The sequence below is a fragment of the Dromiciops gliroides genome, chromosome 5, assembly GCF_019393635.1.
Source record: "Dromiciops gliroides isolate mDroGli1 chromosome 5, mDroGli1.pri, whole genome shotgun sequence".
Classification (NCBI taxonomy): Eukaryota; Metazoa; Chordata; class Mammalia; order Microbiotheria; family Microbiotheriidae; genus Dromiciops; species Dromiciops gliroides.
The window spans coordinates 165914831-165932385 of record NC_057865.1 but is presented as its reverse complement, the minus strand read 5'-3'; the positions used below and the strand labels follow the sequence as shown (position 1 = coordinate 165932385).

At 36.9% G+C, this 17555-nt stretch overlaps 1 protein-coding gene across 4 annotated transcripts in view; it reads right to left on the bottom strand.

Annotated features, from left to right (window-relative positions):
* The window catches only part of NUDT5 (nudix hydrolase 5), a 36975-nt gene that overhangs the window by 13126 nt on the left and 6294 nt on the right, over window positions 1-17555 (bottom strand). For 2 of the 4 annotated variants that reach the window (XM_043965248.1, XM_043965247.1), the window contains exons 2-5: window positions 9433-9537; window positions 7849-7916; window positions 4544-4596; window positions 1783-1890 (exon numbers count right to left, since the gene is read on the bottom strand). In XM_043965248.1, coding sequence (XP_043821183.1) covers window positions 1783-1890; window positions 4544-4596; window positions 7849-7916; window positions 9433-9495 — 292 coding nt within the window. In that variant the 5' untranslated portion in view covers window positions 9496-9537. Of the gene's footprint in view, window positions 1-1782; window positions 1891-4543; window positions 4597-7848; window positions 7917-9432; window positions 9538-17555 lie in introns of those variants that run through there. The other 2 variants (XM_043965249.1, XM_043965250.1) reach the window with 2 other exon arrangements.

The window sequence follows — 17555 nt, the reverse complement described above, 5'->3', positions numbered from 1 at the left end:
TTCAGCTGATCTTTGATGTCCCCAGTTTCTGAAGCATGATTCAATTAAATTTAATGTTTTCTTGGGGTAGCTAGATGGCGAAGTGGTTAAAGCACCGGCCCTGAATTCAGGAGTACTTGAGTTCAAATCCGGCCTCAGACACTTGACACTTCCTAGCTGTGTGACCCTGGGCAAGTCACTTAACCCCCATTGCCTGCAAAACAAAAACAAAAACACCCCAAAAACCAAACAAATTTAATGTTTTCCTTAAGTGGAATACACTATTTTAGGTGCTGGGGAAATAGAGACGAAAGAAAAACAAACAAAAAAACAAATCCCAAAACAATGTTTAGCCTCAGAGCTCAGGTTCTATTGAAGAGAGAATGTGATGGAGACAGATAACCTTCAAACAAATTTACATGTGTTATATGTATTATTCCCATAAAGAAATAACCAAAAGACAAAAATGAGCAGTTTTCAAAAGAAGAAACATAAGTTGTCAACACCCTGAAGAACTGCTCACTTTCTAATCAGAGAAATGCAAATTAAAAGTCTAAGGCACCACCTCCTTTATAGTCCTCAGACTGGCAAAAAGAATAAATTATAAAACTGATTGCTTAAGGGGAAACAGGCACAATAACACACACTGCTGGTGGGGCTATGAATGGACCTTCTGGAAAACAATTTGGCAACAAAACAAGAGTAAAAAACCCAATTAATCTTTCCTTTTGACCCAGGAATCTCACTATTACAACTATAACAAATCAGTATTATCAAATGGGGAAACAAAAAGAAAAAGCAAGAAGTTATTGTATAGAGCAACTACAAATGTTTGGAGCTCTATATTAAACTGGAAACAACTCATCTGTTCAACAAATGGGAATAGTTGCATAAATTGAGATGTTATTAATATATCAAAAGGAATAACAATGGTGGATGCAAATGAATACGAAAAGTCCTAAGTGGAGTGATACAGAGGGAAGAAAGGAAAATTTAGAAGACAAAAAATTATAGATAAAGAAAACAGGAACAAAATCTGATGAGATATAATAGGATAAAAAGATCAGAAGGGGACCAAGAAACAAATAACAAATTATTATTTTGCTACGGTTAATACTCTTCCTCATCTGATAAGTGAGATAAAAAATTAAAGATAGGCAGCTAGGTGGTGCTGTGGATAGAGTACCAGCCTTGGAGTCAGGAGGACCCAAGTTCAAATCCGGCCTCAGACACTTAACACTTACTAGCTGTGTGACCCTGGGCAAGTCACTTAACCCCAATTGCCTCACCAAAACCCAAAAACTAAAGATCTTTATAAGAGAATAAAGTACATTAAAAGAATTTATTAAACAAGCTGAAATGAAAAGCCAATAATGCTACTTTTCTACGAGGAGTTGATAGACGTGAAGTATCTTTTCTTCATTGATATTCTAGAACTTGGAATGAGTTGTCTGGATGCTACAATGTATGCCAGAGTAGAGAGAAGGAAAGACTTAAAACAGGCTTCATGGAAGGCAAAAAAAACACGTGGTGAAGGAGAATAGTAATAGGCCAGAAAGGATGTATCAAATGGGGTTGTTGTGAGGAAGAAGATTACCTGAAAAGCAGGCAGGAATCACATGCCTTATGGGCTGAAAGCACTCAAGTACCTTCCCGTAGGTGGCAGTGTGGTTCTGCTTCCCACTTGCCTGGACATAACTATTCTGCTTATGCCACAATGAGGCCAATAAAGAGGCTTTTCTTATAATTAGCTGATTAGTTCTTGTGAAGCAATAATAAAATCCTTTTCTTCTGTTAACTCACCTGCAGGGAACTCTAAGCAGTAGCCTCCCATTGGGGGTCTGAACTGCTTCACCAGGACAATGCATTCATAATGAAGAGTTCTTTGTAATACGGGGATAATTGCCACACCTACCACCGGGAAACAAAAAGGAGAAGTGCCTATGAAATAAATTACATATAATTTTTATACCACCTTTAATTTGTACAACTGGTTAAGTAAATATTCTTGCTTTGTTTTGGCACCAGGCCTATATATCTCAAAAGAAATCACTAAAGTGGCTTTTAAGGAAAGAATTGTTAATTCAGTTTTTTCCTCCTTTTCTTCTGAGTCTTTTGACACCCCTGAATCTTGTCAATAAATGTTTTCACTTCATTCATTCATTCATTAGCTCTTATATCCTGGTAATTTATTTTAAAGAATGTTCTATGACATACTTTCTTTTTATTTTTCCTTATCTAGGAACAATCTTAACACCACTTCAATTTAATTTACAAATAGTTTTCTTCTGGCTGACTGTAATATTTGTTTGTTTGTTTTTTTACTCTGTCCTACAGTTTAGCCACAATTTTTCTTGTTAAATTAAGCTGAATTTCATGTTATTATTCTGTGGATTCAATTGGACTTTTGCCCTCTGTTCCTATTACTTCTAGGCAATTTTCCTGAAATATAATATTTAGGTTTTCTCTGTCTCTGAAAGAACTAGAATTCCCATAAAACCTCTTAACAATCCATCCTCCAGGGGGCAGCTAGGTGGCACAGTGGATAGAGCACTGGCCTATTACTAGCTGTATGACCCTGGGCAAGTCACTTAATCCCAATTGCCTCACCAAAAAAAAACCCCAAACAAAAAACCAATCCATCTTCCAACTCAATTTCCTTGATCTGTAAAGCTCTCATATCATGTTCTTCCAATCTTCTTGCCTCTTGATTTTATTTACTTGATTTCTCTCCCTAATTGCCTTTTTATATTCATCTGTCACATTCAAAGAATCTACTTTTTCCATTATGTGTTCTAAATTTTCTATTCTCTTATTAACATTTAAAAGTTTTAATTTTTGCTTTACATATTCTTTTACTGCTCTTCTAAACCACTCTTGGGACATTTCAGGGGTGTCTGGGACAGGTGGTAGAACTTTTCCCTTTCTGGGGATTTTCAAGATAAATGTATTTCCTGCCTTAGTATTTGTTCAATGTATTGCCTTCTTTTTTGCAGCTATTTGCTCAGTTTTACTCAATTATCAATCGTTTGATTGGCTTTTCTAGGAAGTCCTTATTTTTTTTTTAACATATAAGGTATTTTATTTTTTCCGTTACATGTAAAGATAGTTCTCAACTTTTGTTTATACAAGCTTTACAATTTCAGATTTTTTCTCCCTCCCTCCCCTCCCTTCCCCCTCCCCTAGACAGCAGGTAATCTGATATAGGTTATATCTATATATCTATATACATATACATATATCTATATCTATATCTATATACACACACACACACACATATATCCATAATAACATTAATTCTATTTCTGCATTAATCCTGTTATAAGAGAAAAAATCAGGGCAGTGATGCAAAACCTCAAAATAGAAAAAAACAAACAAAACAACAGCACCCAAAACAAAAGAAATAATATGGTTCAATCAGCATCTATACTCCACAGTTTTTTTTTTTTTCCTTGGATTTGGAGATCCTCTTCTATCATGAGTTCCCTGGAACTCTTCTGTACCATTGCATTGGTGAGAAGAATATAGTCCATCACAGTAGGTCAACACTCAATGTTGATGATACTGTGTACAATGTTCTTCTGGTTCTACTCATCTCACTCATCATCAGCTCACCCAAGACCCTCCAGGTTTCTCTGAACTCCTCCTGCTCATCATTTCTTACAGAACTATAGTATTCCATTGTATTCATATACCACAACTTGTCCAGCCATTCCCCAATTGATGGGCACCCCCTCAACTTCCAATTCCTTGCTACCACGTAAAGAGCAGCTATAAATATTTTTGTACATGTGGGTCCCTTTCCCCCTTCCATGATTTCTTTGGGAAAAAGACCTAAAAGTGGAATTGCTGGGTCAAAGGGTATGCACAGCTTTATCGCCCTTTGGGCATAATTCCAAATTGCTCTCCAGAATGGTTGGATCAGTTCACAGCTCCACCAACAATGAATTAGTGTTCCAATTTTCCCACAGCTTCTCCAACATTTATTATCTTCTTTTTTTGTCATTTTAGCCAATCTGATAGGTGTCAGGTGGTACCTCAGAGTTGTTTTAATTTGCATCTCTCTAATCATTAGAGATTTAGAGCATTTTTTCATATGGGAATAGATAGCTTTGGTTTCTTCATCAGAAAACTGCCTGTTCATATCCTTTGACCATTTCTCAACTGGGGAATGGGAAGTCCTTATTTAAAAGTAAAAATTAAATTAAGGACATGAATTGAAAAAAGGTAAAGTCATCACCAGAAATGGTATAGTTAGATGGAAGGGCAAGTTCTGGAGGGAAGATCAAGTTCTGTTTTGGACATGTGTGGTTTGAAGCATCCAAAAGATAACAGTTGGATACAAAGGAATAGATTGGAGCTACATATGTAGATTTAGAAATCCTATTCAAAGAAATGATGATTGCAGTCATGAAAACAGATAAGACTGGAAAGAGATAGGATACAGGCAGAAAAAAAGAGAAGCAAGTCTAGGATAGGCTGGAGGTATTCACACTGTGGGCAGGAAGGAGAAGAGGCACTCAAAGAGTTTGAAGAATAGTCAGATAGAGATTTATATTCATACCATCAGCAGAAAGTCCTTTTTTCCTAGTAGTACGTTTCACAGTTTCCCAAGTTCTGTGAGGAGAGGAAGGGGAAGAAAAAACAAACAAAACATTAAAGCTGAGAGCAAACACATTAGCTGTATACTATTCAGAGTTTTGCAACTGCAAAACATGCATTTTTATCTGGAATGGTGGTCTAGAAAACCAGAAAGATACCTTGCAGTTGTAAAGTTGCCTTCTGAAAATAACCAAGGTCATTACTACCAAGTTTAGTGAAACAGCTGATGTTTCATGTGATACTTGAGATCAAGGGTTCTTAACCTAGAGTCCATGAACTTCTTTTCCCCTCAATATATTGAAATTATATTTCAACAGAATTGATTTTCTTTGTAATTTTCTATTTTTCATGCATTTAAAAAGATCATTGTGAGAAGAGGTCCAAAGGTTTTTACCAGACTACCAAGGGGGTCTCTGACACAAAGAAGGTTAAGAACCCCTGCTTTAGCTGCTGATCAAAATAGCAAGCCTACTGGCTGTCACAGCCACGAGTTTTATATCATTCACAACCCTAAGGGCCACTAATTAGGGCCTTAAGTTGATTGGTGAATCATGCTTCTCAGTTCACAAAAGCAATGGTGACAAGCAAGGATTTTGGCTTTGGGGGAAGTGACATTATAGAAACAAGTCCCCTTGGAGATTCTCCTTTTGCCCACCTCTAGAAAAATGCCCCAAAGAAATGTCTGAAGGACAGATATGAGGCTGTCTGATTCAGTTAAATAAAAGATGCCGAACCTACCATTGAAAGATAAATTTTCCTTGTGCGCGCGTGTGCGCACATGCGCACACACACACACACACACACACACACACACACACACTGCATAAATAAGCAGGTCTCTCATTTGATAAAGTGTAGAGACTTGGAACTGCTTTATTTCTGACTTCAACACTGACAAACAATTTGATGGTCATGCCATTTGCCTTAGGTTCTGTGTAACATTGTAATTATCTTTTATTTTTCTTCCTAGTAAGAACAGGAATCGTTATACAGAAAACTCAGGTACTGTTATGCAGACTGCCTACACAAGGGGGAAAAAAATCATCTCTTTCCTGCCCCAAGTCTTATCCCTTGATGGTCTCTCTTAAGATGGAGGGAGTCCAGGAAAGTCAATACAGGAGATAATAGAAAAGGCCAGATGGCTCAGGGAACATTCCCGATAGAAAGAAGACCCCAGGGATTTAGGATGTTATGAGGGAATGAGGGATCCCTTCCATTAAAGATATAAAGGAAGGGGCTACAAAGTCATAGCACTCTTCAATCAAATCCTGAATTGAAAACCATGCACAATCAATTAACAATAAAAATAGGCTGCTCCCAACATTTCTATATTCCTGTTAGTAGGAAAAGAAAAGCCGACCACACAAAAATCTTTGGTAAAAGTAAATAAATAGCAAGGGTTGCAACAGAAAGAAAAACCTTTGATACAGCTCTCACTGCTGCCTCCTAAGGTCAGTCTTAAATAGACTGAAGGAGAAGGTGCTAGGAGAAGCACTGAGGACTCCAGCCCAAATGCTCTAGGAATAAGGGGAAACAAGAGGTATAGTGTCATTTCAGCAATAACAATAAAGTCAACAAGCAGTTATGAATGTACCAATGCCTGACAAAAGCAGTCTCCTTCTGGTTAACTGAGACTCTTGAATAGGAATGCCTGTGTAAGTAAAAGTTTCGTACCCAGAAAAATGTTGGAAGCCTGAAATATCTTAATTTAGGTCTTCAACTGGCTTCAAGGGGAAAAAACCCCAAACAAATACTCAGTGGCCCAAAGCAAGGTAACTTAAGTCCTAGCTCCAGTTTCACAAGTGGCATAACCGGGTCAATTCTTGACCTTCAAAGCTCAGTTCCTTCATCTATAAGATGAAGGGACTATGATAAGTATCTTTCAGCTAAAAAATCCAAAAGAATTCTATGATGTTAAGGGTCCTGCTGTCTAGTGTCCTTTGTAGCAGAGCTTTATTGAGTCTTTTCCTGCTCAGCAACCATCATGACATGTAGAGAAGGGCAGCTTTATAAGTTATAAATGGTTTCAGACAGAGCAGCAAGTGAAGGAGTATTTGCCAACATTAACCATGTCTCTAAAATTATAATTTATCCCCATCACTTTTTTGGAGGGGGTGTGTGTGTGTGTGTGTGGGGAGGTTGTTTGTTTTTGGCACAACTGGGGTCGAGTGCCTTGCCCAGGGACACACAGCTAGTAAGTGTCTGTGGTCACATTTGAACTCATGTCTTCCTGACTCCAGGGCCAGTGGCCTATCCACTGTGTCACCTAAGTACCCCCAAACCCATCTTCCAAAGGACATCAAAATGAGAGATTTTCTCATCTCGGTCTTAACTGCCATTGATGTGATTATGTATGCACATAGCTTAAGTTTCTTTGGAAAAACAAAGCAAAAAACACCCTAAAACATTTTTAAAGTCTCTGAATTTGATTTAAAAAGCATTACATCAATAAACATTTAGTACAATTTAATAAGCATTAATATAAATAAATGCTTGTTGATCTTGATCTTCTTAAAAGCATATACTAGGGGCAGCTAAGTGGCGCAGTGGATAGAGCACCGGCCCTGGAGTCAGGAGTAACTGAGTTCAAATCCGGCCTCAGACACTTAACACTTACTAGCTGTGTGACCCTGGGCAAGTCACTTAACCCCAATTGCCTCACTAAAAAATTAAAAAAATTAAAAAAAAAAAGCATATACTAGGTGCCAGGTACTAGGCTCTGAAGATATAAATAGAAAGAATGAAACAATCCCCATTCTCAGGCAGTTTAATGTGTTAGAGGCTAGGTGCTATGGTACAAAGTTCTGAGTCCTTTTGCAGAAGTTTCACTATTTGGTAGAAAGGACGCACAACCTTTAATGCAAGGAAGTACATTTTAAACAATTTACTAAATTTTCAAAAATTTCAATTTAGAATTGGTGTAATTTTTTTTACCCAGTCTAAAATGATGGTACTATTAGTTGAGACGGCCCAAAACTTGTTATTTTTAAATTTTACTTCTCAAATGGCATGTTATACCATAATCACGGATAATAGAGTAGGATTTGAACTCCATAACTACTGTAGAAAGTATGCTTTTAAACTTTATTTAGGTCTTTTAGAAGCTAAATATACCAAAACAAGTGATTGACTAGATTATCTCTTATGTCTGAAATGAAAATACATTTAGAATGAGAGAAGTATTTAAAGATTTGCCATGAATAGAGATTCTCAGAATACAAGGGCTGAGCATTTCCTAAATAGGAAAATTTTTTTTTTTTTATTTACCTTGTTTTACCAGTGGGATCCACATAAGTTGTTCGTTCAAGCTTGACCCATTTTCCTTCCGTAATCAACTAAAAGGAGGTAAGAACAAATGGGGAAAATTTCAAGCCAAAGAGTGTTTCTATTGGGACAGAAAGGCTTTTTCTAATTAGCCTGAGTAGAAAGCCATTCTAACCCTAAGGATATATCCTCTTAACTTTCTACTTATGGATTTAAAGATTGTTTACAAGCTCAGATTTTAAGCTTGGTTACCCAGAGAAATGGCACTATTTCTTGGGGAACCAGAGTGAGGTTGGGAAAAAAGTTTAAGAAGTCTTCTGAATTTATTAGACTTGGGAACTGGTTAGTATTTTTGAGCGGAGTCTTTTTCCCCCCCTTTTTTGGTGAGGCCATTGGGGTTAAGTGACTTGCCTAGGGTCATACAGCTAGTAAGTGTCAAGTGTCTGAGGCCAAATTCGAACTCAGGTCCTCCTGATTCCAGGGCTGGTGCTCTATCCACTGCACCACCTAGCTGCCCCGGTTAGTATTTTTGTTTGGTTTGTTCTTAAGAACAAAGAGCTATATTGGAATGCTGATTATGGGACACAGAACTTGATCTAATGGTTGGACATCTATCATCCATGCTATTCTATACAATGGGCATAGCAAGATTGTTACTGGCTACATATTTCATTGTGAGATTAAGATTATAAAATCTAATTTAGTTTTGGTATATTTTTAACTAAGAAGGAAATCCATGTACATAAAACAGCATGCGTTTCTTATAGCATTTCTCTTCTACTTTTTGCTAGCAAGAACCGTATTATCAATAGCAGATCAGCTATTAACATGATAAAGACATTTTTAGAGCAAAAAAAGATTCTGGAAGAGCACTAGGACAAGGGTTCTCAGGATGATTATCTACTGGAATCTTTCCAAAAGGAGAAGACTAATTTGAAAAACAACAAAAACCCAAAACAAACACCCGCCAAAAAAGGGAAAAGAAAATAAAAGAAAAAGATGATCAAATTACCAACCACACATTATTGCTGGAACTCAGTGCTACATCTGATAGCTGCTTTAGGTTTTTAGTGCTCTAACAAACAGTGTAAGCTGGGTTACATAGGTCACCCACCTCACTTGTTAGTCACCCTCAAACAGCCACTTGACTCATTCTCATATTTAATCTTATTGTTCAGAACTCTAGGGTAATCCAAGGGTATGTTTATATATTTCATCATTAAGTACTAAAATTTTCAAGATCTCTTTAAACTAAGTTTAGTGGCCCCACCTCAGTTTATCAAATACTTCCTTTCCCAAGAGTAGTTAGTGGTATCTTTGTATTAAATCCCTTAAAGTTACTGAATATATACATTTTAACAATGAAATCAATAATAAAATACTTATTTCCAGAGATTTATTTGACCTTTAGTTACTTATGGGGACAACTAATAGTAGGCAAACCATTGCTTCTGTATTAAAGTAACATCCAGATCTTGAAAAAACCTCTGAAATTCTACCCTCAAGTATTAGGGGTAAGCATTTGAAATAAAAAAGATACAGCAATTAATATGGAGAGGTGAAGGAAAAAAAAAACGAACTTTGTACCTCTTCTGTTAGGATGGACTCTTTGGTAACTTTATGAGAATCCACAGGTGCTTTGTTTTCCATTTTCAAAATCTGTGGTTCTTGCTGTCTTCTAGTAAGTTCACTCTATAATGAAACAACATTCCTTTAGGCTAACATTAGTTCAATTTTAGACCATTTCTTCTAAATACCCCTCATTTAATGGCAAGGAAACCACTGAAAGATTTAGTCTTAAAACTGCTGGGGAACTAATGCTTAGAAGTTTATGGAGAAGACAAAGACACAATTATCTTACCCAAATATAAGTACCAGATTGATGCTATCAAATTACAGAGTTTTATAAGTGAACTCTAAATGTACTGAGAAAGATTTGGTTTCTAGTCTAGTTAGGACAACTTGATACATAGCATAAGTTTCCAATTTAGTCAGCTTCTTGCCAGGCCTTTTTTGTTGTTAGTTAACTATTTCAGGACCGGTTAGTCAGATGATTTCTTAAAATTGCCAACTTTCCTGGAATTGATCTGATTAAAAAAAATTAAGCACCTAGGACTGCTTTTTATTTTTAAAAAATGTTTATGGCAACTTTGTTATATTGATTCCCCAAAACTTTCCAAGCAAAAAAAACCCAAAACATTCTATTTCTGTCCAGATTATTCATATGCCTGAACAGCTAATATATTTTATATTTTTTTAAACTAAACTCTTTTTCTTATTTTTATTTTTTAATAGTATCTTATTTTTTTCCAATTACATGTAAAGATAGATTTCAACATTCATTTTTGTAAGATTTTGAGTTCCAAATTTGTCTCCCTTCCCTCCCAAAGCCAGCAAGCAATCTGATATAGGTTATACATTACAATTATGTTAACATATTTCCACATTAGTCATGTTGTGAGAAAAGAATCAGAACATAAGAGGAAAACCACAAGAAAGAAGGAAAAACAAAACAACAAAAGTGAAGAAAAATAGTATGCTTTGATCTGCACTTAGACTCTACAGTTCTTTCTCTGGATGCAGAGGGCATTTTCCACAATGAGTCTTTTGAAACTGTCTTGGAATTATTGTATTGCTGAGAAGAGCTAAGTCTATTACAGTTGATCATTACAGTGTTGCTATTACTGTGTATAATGTTCTCCTGGTTCTGCTTACTTAACTCAACATCAGTTCATGGAAGTCTTTCCAGGTTTTTCTGAAATCTGCCTGCTCATCACTTTTTACAGCACAATAGTATTACATCAAATTCATATACCACAACTTGTTTAGCTATCCCAACTAATGGGCATCCCCTCAATTTCCAATTCTTTGCCACAACAAAAAGAGCAGCTATAGTTTTGTACAAGTGGATTCTTTTCCCTTTTTAATGATCTCTTTGGGATGTAGACCAAGTAATGGTATTGCTGGGTTGAAGGGTATGCCCTTTTGGGCATAGTTCCAAATTGCCCTCCAGAATGCTGGATCAGTTCACAAATCCACCAACAATTTGTTAGCATTCCAATTTTCCTATATCTTCTTCAACATTTATAACTTTATTTCTTTTTTGGTCATATTAGCCAATCTGATAGGTGTGAGGTGGTACCTCAGATTAGTTTTAATTTGCATTTCTCTAATCAGTAGTGATTGAGAACACTTTTTCAAATGGCTGTAGATAGCTTTAATTTCTTTACCTGAAAAATGCCTATTCACATCCTTTGGCCATTTCTCAATTGGGGAATGACTTGCCTTCTTATAAATTTGTTTTTGTTTTTTGCAGGGCAATGAGGGTTAAGCGACTTGCCCAGGGTCACACAGCTAGTAAGTGTCAAGTGTCTGAGGCTAGATTTGAACTCAGGTCCTCCTGAATCCAAGGCCAGAGCTTTGTGCCACCTAGCTGCCCCCATCTTCTTATAAATTTGATTCAATTCTCTATATATTTGAGAAACGAAGCCTTTATCAAAAACACTGGCTGTAAAAATGTTTCCCAGTTTTCTGCTTTCCTTCAAATCTTTGTTATATTGGTTTTGTTTGTGCAAAAACTTTTAGATGTAATATAATCAAAATTAGCCATTGTGCATTTTATAATGTTCTCTCATTTTTGGTTATAAATTCTTCCCTGCTCCATTGATGTGACAGGTAAACTGTAATTTTTTTCAAGAACAGCAGCTTCCTTTTAAAAAAAGCTGAAAATGTATATCTCAAATTCAAATAAATATTGATGATTAGCCTTTAACACTGAGAAGTGAGTAGCACCAAGAGAGTCAAATTAGAACTTTAATAGATAATATCCTAAAGTCTTTTAATTAGGTTCTCCATGTTGGAGGTTACCCTGTCTTCTCCAAGAATGTAAGCTCTGGCAAGTCATAGCAAGTAGACAGGTTTAGAATATGGGATGTGTGGGGCAGCTAGGTGGTGCAGTGGATAGAGCACTGGCCCTGGATTCAGGAGTACCTGAGTTCAAATCCAGCCTCAGACACTTGACACTTACTAGCTGTGTGACCCTGGGCAAGTCACTTAACCCCCATTGCCCCCCCCCCACAAAAAAAAAGAATACGGGATGGGTGACTAAATGTACCTGTCCACATAAGACTAACTTCATTAGGTTCAGATAAACTCATTTCGTTCTAGCTATTTGAAGGTATAGAGGTCTTAAGGCATAGAGGGGGTGTAATCTTATTTGTGGCCAATATATATACACATGAATCACAAATATTTAAACTATTAAACTATTCAGATAATTCATTAATTATGGAACAGAAAAATCTGGTTGTATAATTGATGGGAAGATTTTGATTAAGAATAACATTTTGTCTGCTACACCGGCACTAGCAGAGCATTATAGATGAGACTGAGAACAAAGGACAAACAACAACAATTTCAAAGAGGAACACGACATTGGGAGGGGATGTCATGACTTGCAGCAAATGGGATCTTAAGTGAGGGAGGGTTGTGCAGAGTTACCAGCTTCACCCTCTCCTCCAGGGCCATCAGGGTACGGTGACAAAATATTCATCAGGATGAGTGAAGATGGCGCGGGATGTTTGAGGCAATTGGGGTTAAGTGACTTGCTCAGGGTCACAAAGCTAGTGTCAAGTGTCTGAGGCTGGATTTGAATTCAGGTCCTCTTGACCCCAGGGCTAGTGCTCTGTCCCCCACTTCAGCTAGTTGCCCCATGAGACTGAAATACTAAGAGAAGAACTCAGAAGAACTACTGTTCACACGCATCTGGATGATTATAGTGCATTTGCGGATTTAGGGCAGTTGGTCAGAAGAGCAGGTGAAGAGAAATAATAGCTAATTTACTTAATTTTATAAGTCAATAAGCATACTGGCATGTTCAGATGCTTCTAAATTGTTTTGTAAACTATAGTACTTTGAATTACACTAGTTTTTTCATAACAAATCCTTGTTAGATTATCTCACATAGGTAACATAATTAAGGTTCTCAAGTTCAAGTAAATGAAGGTGGAATATTTCTACCTGTCTCCAAAATAAGAGCCTGACTTTTCTTTCTGGAAGAAATAGTCTTCAAGGAAACAGAACTTTGAACTTAGTTTATTGGGAAAAATAACAGGAACACCAAAAAGCAAATACAATATAGACACACACAACAAAGTAGAAACAAAGTTATTTCTGAGGGGAGGGAAGGAGAATCAAAGTAGCTTTCTATAAGAGGTGGAACTTGGGTGGGGCTCTGAAGGAAACTTGGGATACTAAGAGAGGGCTAGGAGTGCATTTTAGGCATGGGGTAGGGTACAGCTCGTGAAAAGGCATGGGGATGGGAAATGCAATGCCATATACAGGGAACTACGAGTAGGCCAGTTTGTCTGGAACATAAAGGGCATTGAAGGAGAGTAATAAAGACTTGGAAAGGAAGACTTAAGCTAGTTTGTGTAAGGCTTTAAAAACCAGGAGCATGTATTTTATCCTGGAGGCAAGAGGGAGGTACTGAAGCTTCTTGACAAGGGAGTGGCATAGTCAGACTTAAAAAGATTAGATTTGGGGGCAGCTAGATGGCGCAGTGGATAGAGCACTGGCCCTGGAGTCAGGAGTACCTGAGTTCAAATCCAGCCTCAGACACTTAACACTTACTAGCTGTGTGACCCTGGGCAAGTCACTTAACCCCAATTGCCGCTAAAAAAAAAAGGAAAGAAAAAGATTAGATTTAGGAATAACGACTCAGCAGTTGTGTGGAAGACATGTTAGAACAATCAGGAATTTCTTCTTACCTTCTTTGTCTTCCCCATGGTTTATTTCTTAGAACCTCTCATTGATTAAACTTTCACACTCTCCCCCACTCCATAGGGAGAAAAAAGCACCTCAGAATTAGTTAGAACTGTAATTCTTAGTTTCTCTGGAAGACCAATTAGGTTACTGTCAGAGACCACCTGAGAGGTGATGAGGACCTGAGTTACTAGACAGATTTGTGTGAATGGAGAAAAGAGGATTAGGGCCATATAGGTAGAATTAGCAACGGAATGGATCCATTGGATCAGGGAGGACAAGTAATGTTGACTCTGAGAGCGCCAACTTGGATGAATAGAAGGATGGAGTTATCTTCATCAGAAATGAGGAAGGAAAAAGTAATGGTCTGGAGGAAATATCAAGAATTCTATTTAGGACATGTTGAGTTTGAGAAGCCTTTGGGATATCCAGCTGGATATATATAACAGGTGTGACGTTCAGGAAAGGTATAATCTGTGCAGAGAAGATAACTGATCCCATGGGATCCAATGAAATTACCAAGAGAACGCAGAGATTAGAAGACTTAATGCAATTTAATCTAAGAATTAAATAATTATTGAGGTCTATTTTGCACTGTAGTACCGTAGTAAACTACAACTGTCTTTAACAATATGTTTGGAATATTCTAGCACACAAGACATTCAAAATTTGGCATTATGTAGAGCCAACCTAGTCTTTTTTTATTATTGCCAGTGGAATAGCACGCTGGCTTTCTAATCACAAGTAGAACAACTTCAACCACATAAAGCAGAAGTGAAATTGAGTTGGGTTTGGGGGGTGGGAGGTGGAGGGTTGGGGAGCAACAGGAAAAGAAGTAGGAAAGAAATTCACCAAACAACTTTTATTTGCGACTTCCTAGAAGCCAAAGTTTTTCTTCCTTGTGCTAATCTGTTAGTGTGTGTGTGTGTGTGGGGGGGGGAGAGTTGGTTGACCTGAATTCTGAGGTGCTAAAACCTAGTTTAGGGACAGTTTCCTTGTCTCCACCCTCAAAAATATATGTTAACTGTAGAATTAGGATTGAGTTCTTAAAAACTCATTTTCAGAGCTCTACTGTATAATGTATACATATAAGATTATGAAGCCTTAGATTAAATCCTTATTTCCACCCCCCCAATCTGAAAACTATTTTACTTAAAAAAAGAAATAAGCCCAATTATACAGTACTTTAAGGTTTACAAAATGTTGTTAATAACCTAGTGAGGTAGGGGGCAGCTAGGTGGTGCAGTAGATAAAGCTCCGGCCCTGGATTCAGGAGGACCTGAGTTCAAATCCAGCCTCAGACATTTGACACTTACTAGCTGTGTGACCCTGGGCAAGTCACTTAACTCCCATTGCCCTCCCCCCCCTAATAACCTAGTGAGGTAGGCAGTACAAGTATTAATATCCTCATTTTACTGAAAAGAAAATGGAGGCCCAGAGAGGTTAACTGATTTGTCTTGATCACATGTTAGAGCTTTCCTAGAATTTTTTTTACTTCTGACATACTAACAATACTTTTAATAGCATATATAGGGTTCAAGATTACTGATGACTGGGGCAGCTAGGTGATGAAGTGGATAGAGCAGTAGATAAAGCTCCGGCCCTGGATTCAGGAGTACCTGAGTTCAAATCCGGCCTCAGACACTTAACACTTACTAGCTGTGTGACCCTGGGCAAGTCACTTAACCCCAATTGCTTCACCAAAAAAAAAAAAAAAGATTATTGATGACTATGGAATTTATAATCTGGTTGTGGGAAGAAAAGTAACAATACGGTAGGACAAAAAGATAAAAGGCCCTAGAAGTGCCAAATGAGTAGCATACACAATTACATGTTATAAAAGTTTGAAGAGAGGATCATTGTAGGGAGAATAATCAGACAAAGCTTCAGGAAGGAGGTGAGAATGGAAATGAGCAAGAATTAAACAGGTGAGGGGAAAGGCATGAATAAAGACTAAGAGCCACTAACATGCAAAGGTGTATTTTGGGCAAAAGTAGACCAGTCAAACAAGAAGAGTGGGTTCATGGTTGTATGTGGTATGAAACCGTTGAAAAAGACTTATGAAAGGTTTTGCATATCACATTAAGAAGTTTGGATTTTTATCCTGTAGACAATGAGTTTTTGAGAAGGCATGATGAAAGTGCTATTTTAAGAATATTAATCTGTCAGCAGCATATGGGATGGATTTTCTTCTTCAGAAAATATGTAACCAACCTAAACTACAAGCTTTAGATTTTTGTTCTCTTGGGAAGGAAGAGAGAAGGGGGAAAACAGGAACCTATTCACATATCTGATAAGCACTACTGAATCATGAGTCTTTGTTTGGACTTTGTGTGGACCTTTGAATCAAAATGCTCTAGGTTTGAATTCTGATACCATGTAATCATAGACTAGTAGTTTCAACTCTCTTGAGTTTCAGATTCCACACCAAGGCAAATTACTTGATTTTGCTTGTGTGGGAACTTCCTGGAGAGGAAGCACCTACTCTTAGAGCTATCTAGACCATTGAGAAGTTAAGTGACTTGCCTAGGGGTCACACAGTCACACTGACTCCCTTATAGATAAATGCCTTCTCATCTGTAACATGAGCATATCTGTGATACTTTCCAGAGATGTAATTAAAAAGTAAAGAACATAGAAAGATAAATGGTTAACAATCACAATCTAACAATTTGAAGAATAATGCTAAGAATTGTTATTAGAATCCCTAAACTCTAAGGAGCTCTAAGAATAGCTGATTAAAAGCAAAACATTTGGACTACTACTTAAAAACCACAAAGTTGTACATAATAGTTATACAACTTAATATATTCTATAGCCCAATAGGCAAAATTATACTTTTTGTGTTTCCAATGACTTTACTTCATGGAGAAATTGGGGGAAGCTATAGAAATAAGTGTCTGAAAATAAGAATACAAACTGTGTAGACCATATAAATGTCCACAGCTATTTGTCTTGTGTCAGTTTAAGAAAGTATAGCTAAATTCCTATGTGTAGAGTTTAGTCTTTTAGATCCATTCTGGTCCCAATGGTGAGACTTGTTTGGGAGATCTGCTCATTTTCCAGTAAACTTAGGCTATAATGTTTAGAGCTATTCTTGACCTTAAGATCAAAATTCTATGGGGGGATCTAAACTAGCTACTCTATAGTCTAAGTATAACAGAGCCACTGAAAGTGGGTCTGACTACTTTCATACACCATCATCACCTTTTGGGGAAGAAAAAGATCTAGGATGGGATCAAAATTATGTTTTAAATCTTATGATATAGATATCAGGACACAATATTTTGGGGCTAAACCTGGGAGATAAAATGTCAAAAGGCAATTTAGTAAATAATTGAGAATTTAGGAAAGAAAAGCATAGTTTTTATTGTGCTAAAGAAACTTGAAAATCGTTAAAGGTATGCTTCATTTTGAGGCAAGAAAAAATGATGTACACACATACTATGCTTAAACACTAGCCTACTATGTTCAAATTAACGTTCAAACTTTCTACACATGAATTCTTAGAAACACCACCAATTTAAAAGGCATAGGTCGCATTACCAAAGGCTCCTTTGCAGAAAGCTTAGTATTCAAAGCAAAAGGAAGCTGCTAAAAATTTATCTAGCTATCTGTATATAGATATATTTTATATATCTATTTATGACCTGAATGGGGCCTTTAATATCCTATTTATTATGTTCCTTAGGAAAACCTAAACTATCTAAACTTGCTAATCCTTGACTTCGCTTCATTATGGGAAAGAAAGCCATTTGGATTTTCTCTCCACCTCAATATAACCATGTTATACTGTCACTGAACCTGAATGTACTGACTAAGCATTTATACGTTTAAGGCTACCCTATATTCAGTTTTAAACCCCTATTTTTTTTTATTGAACAAAGGATACTATGAGTTCATATACTCATAGCGTATTAAAGTAAAATTAATCGAAGGACAACAAA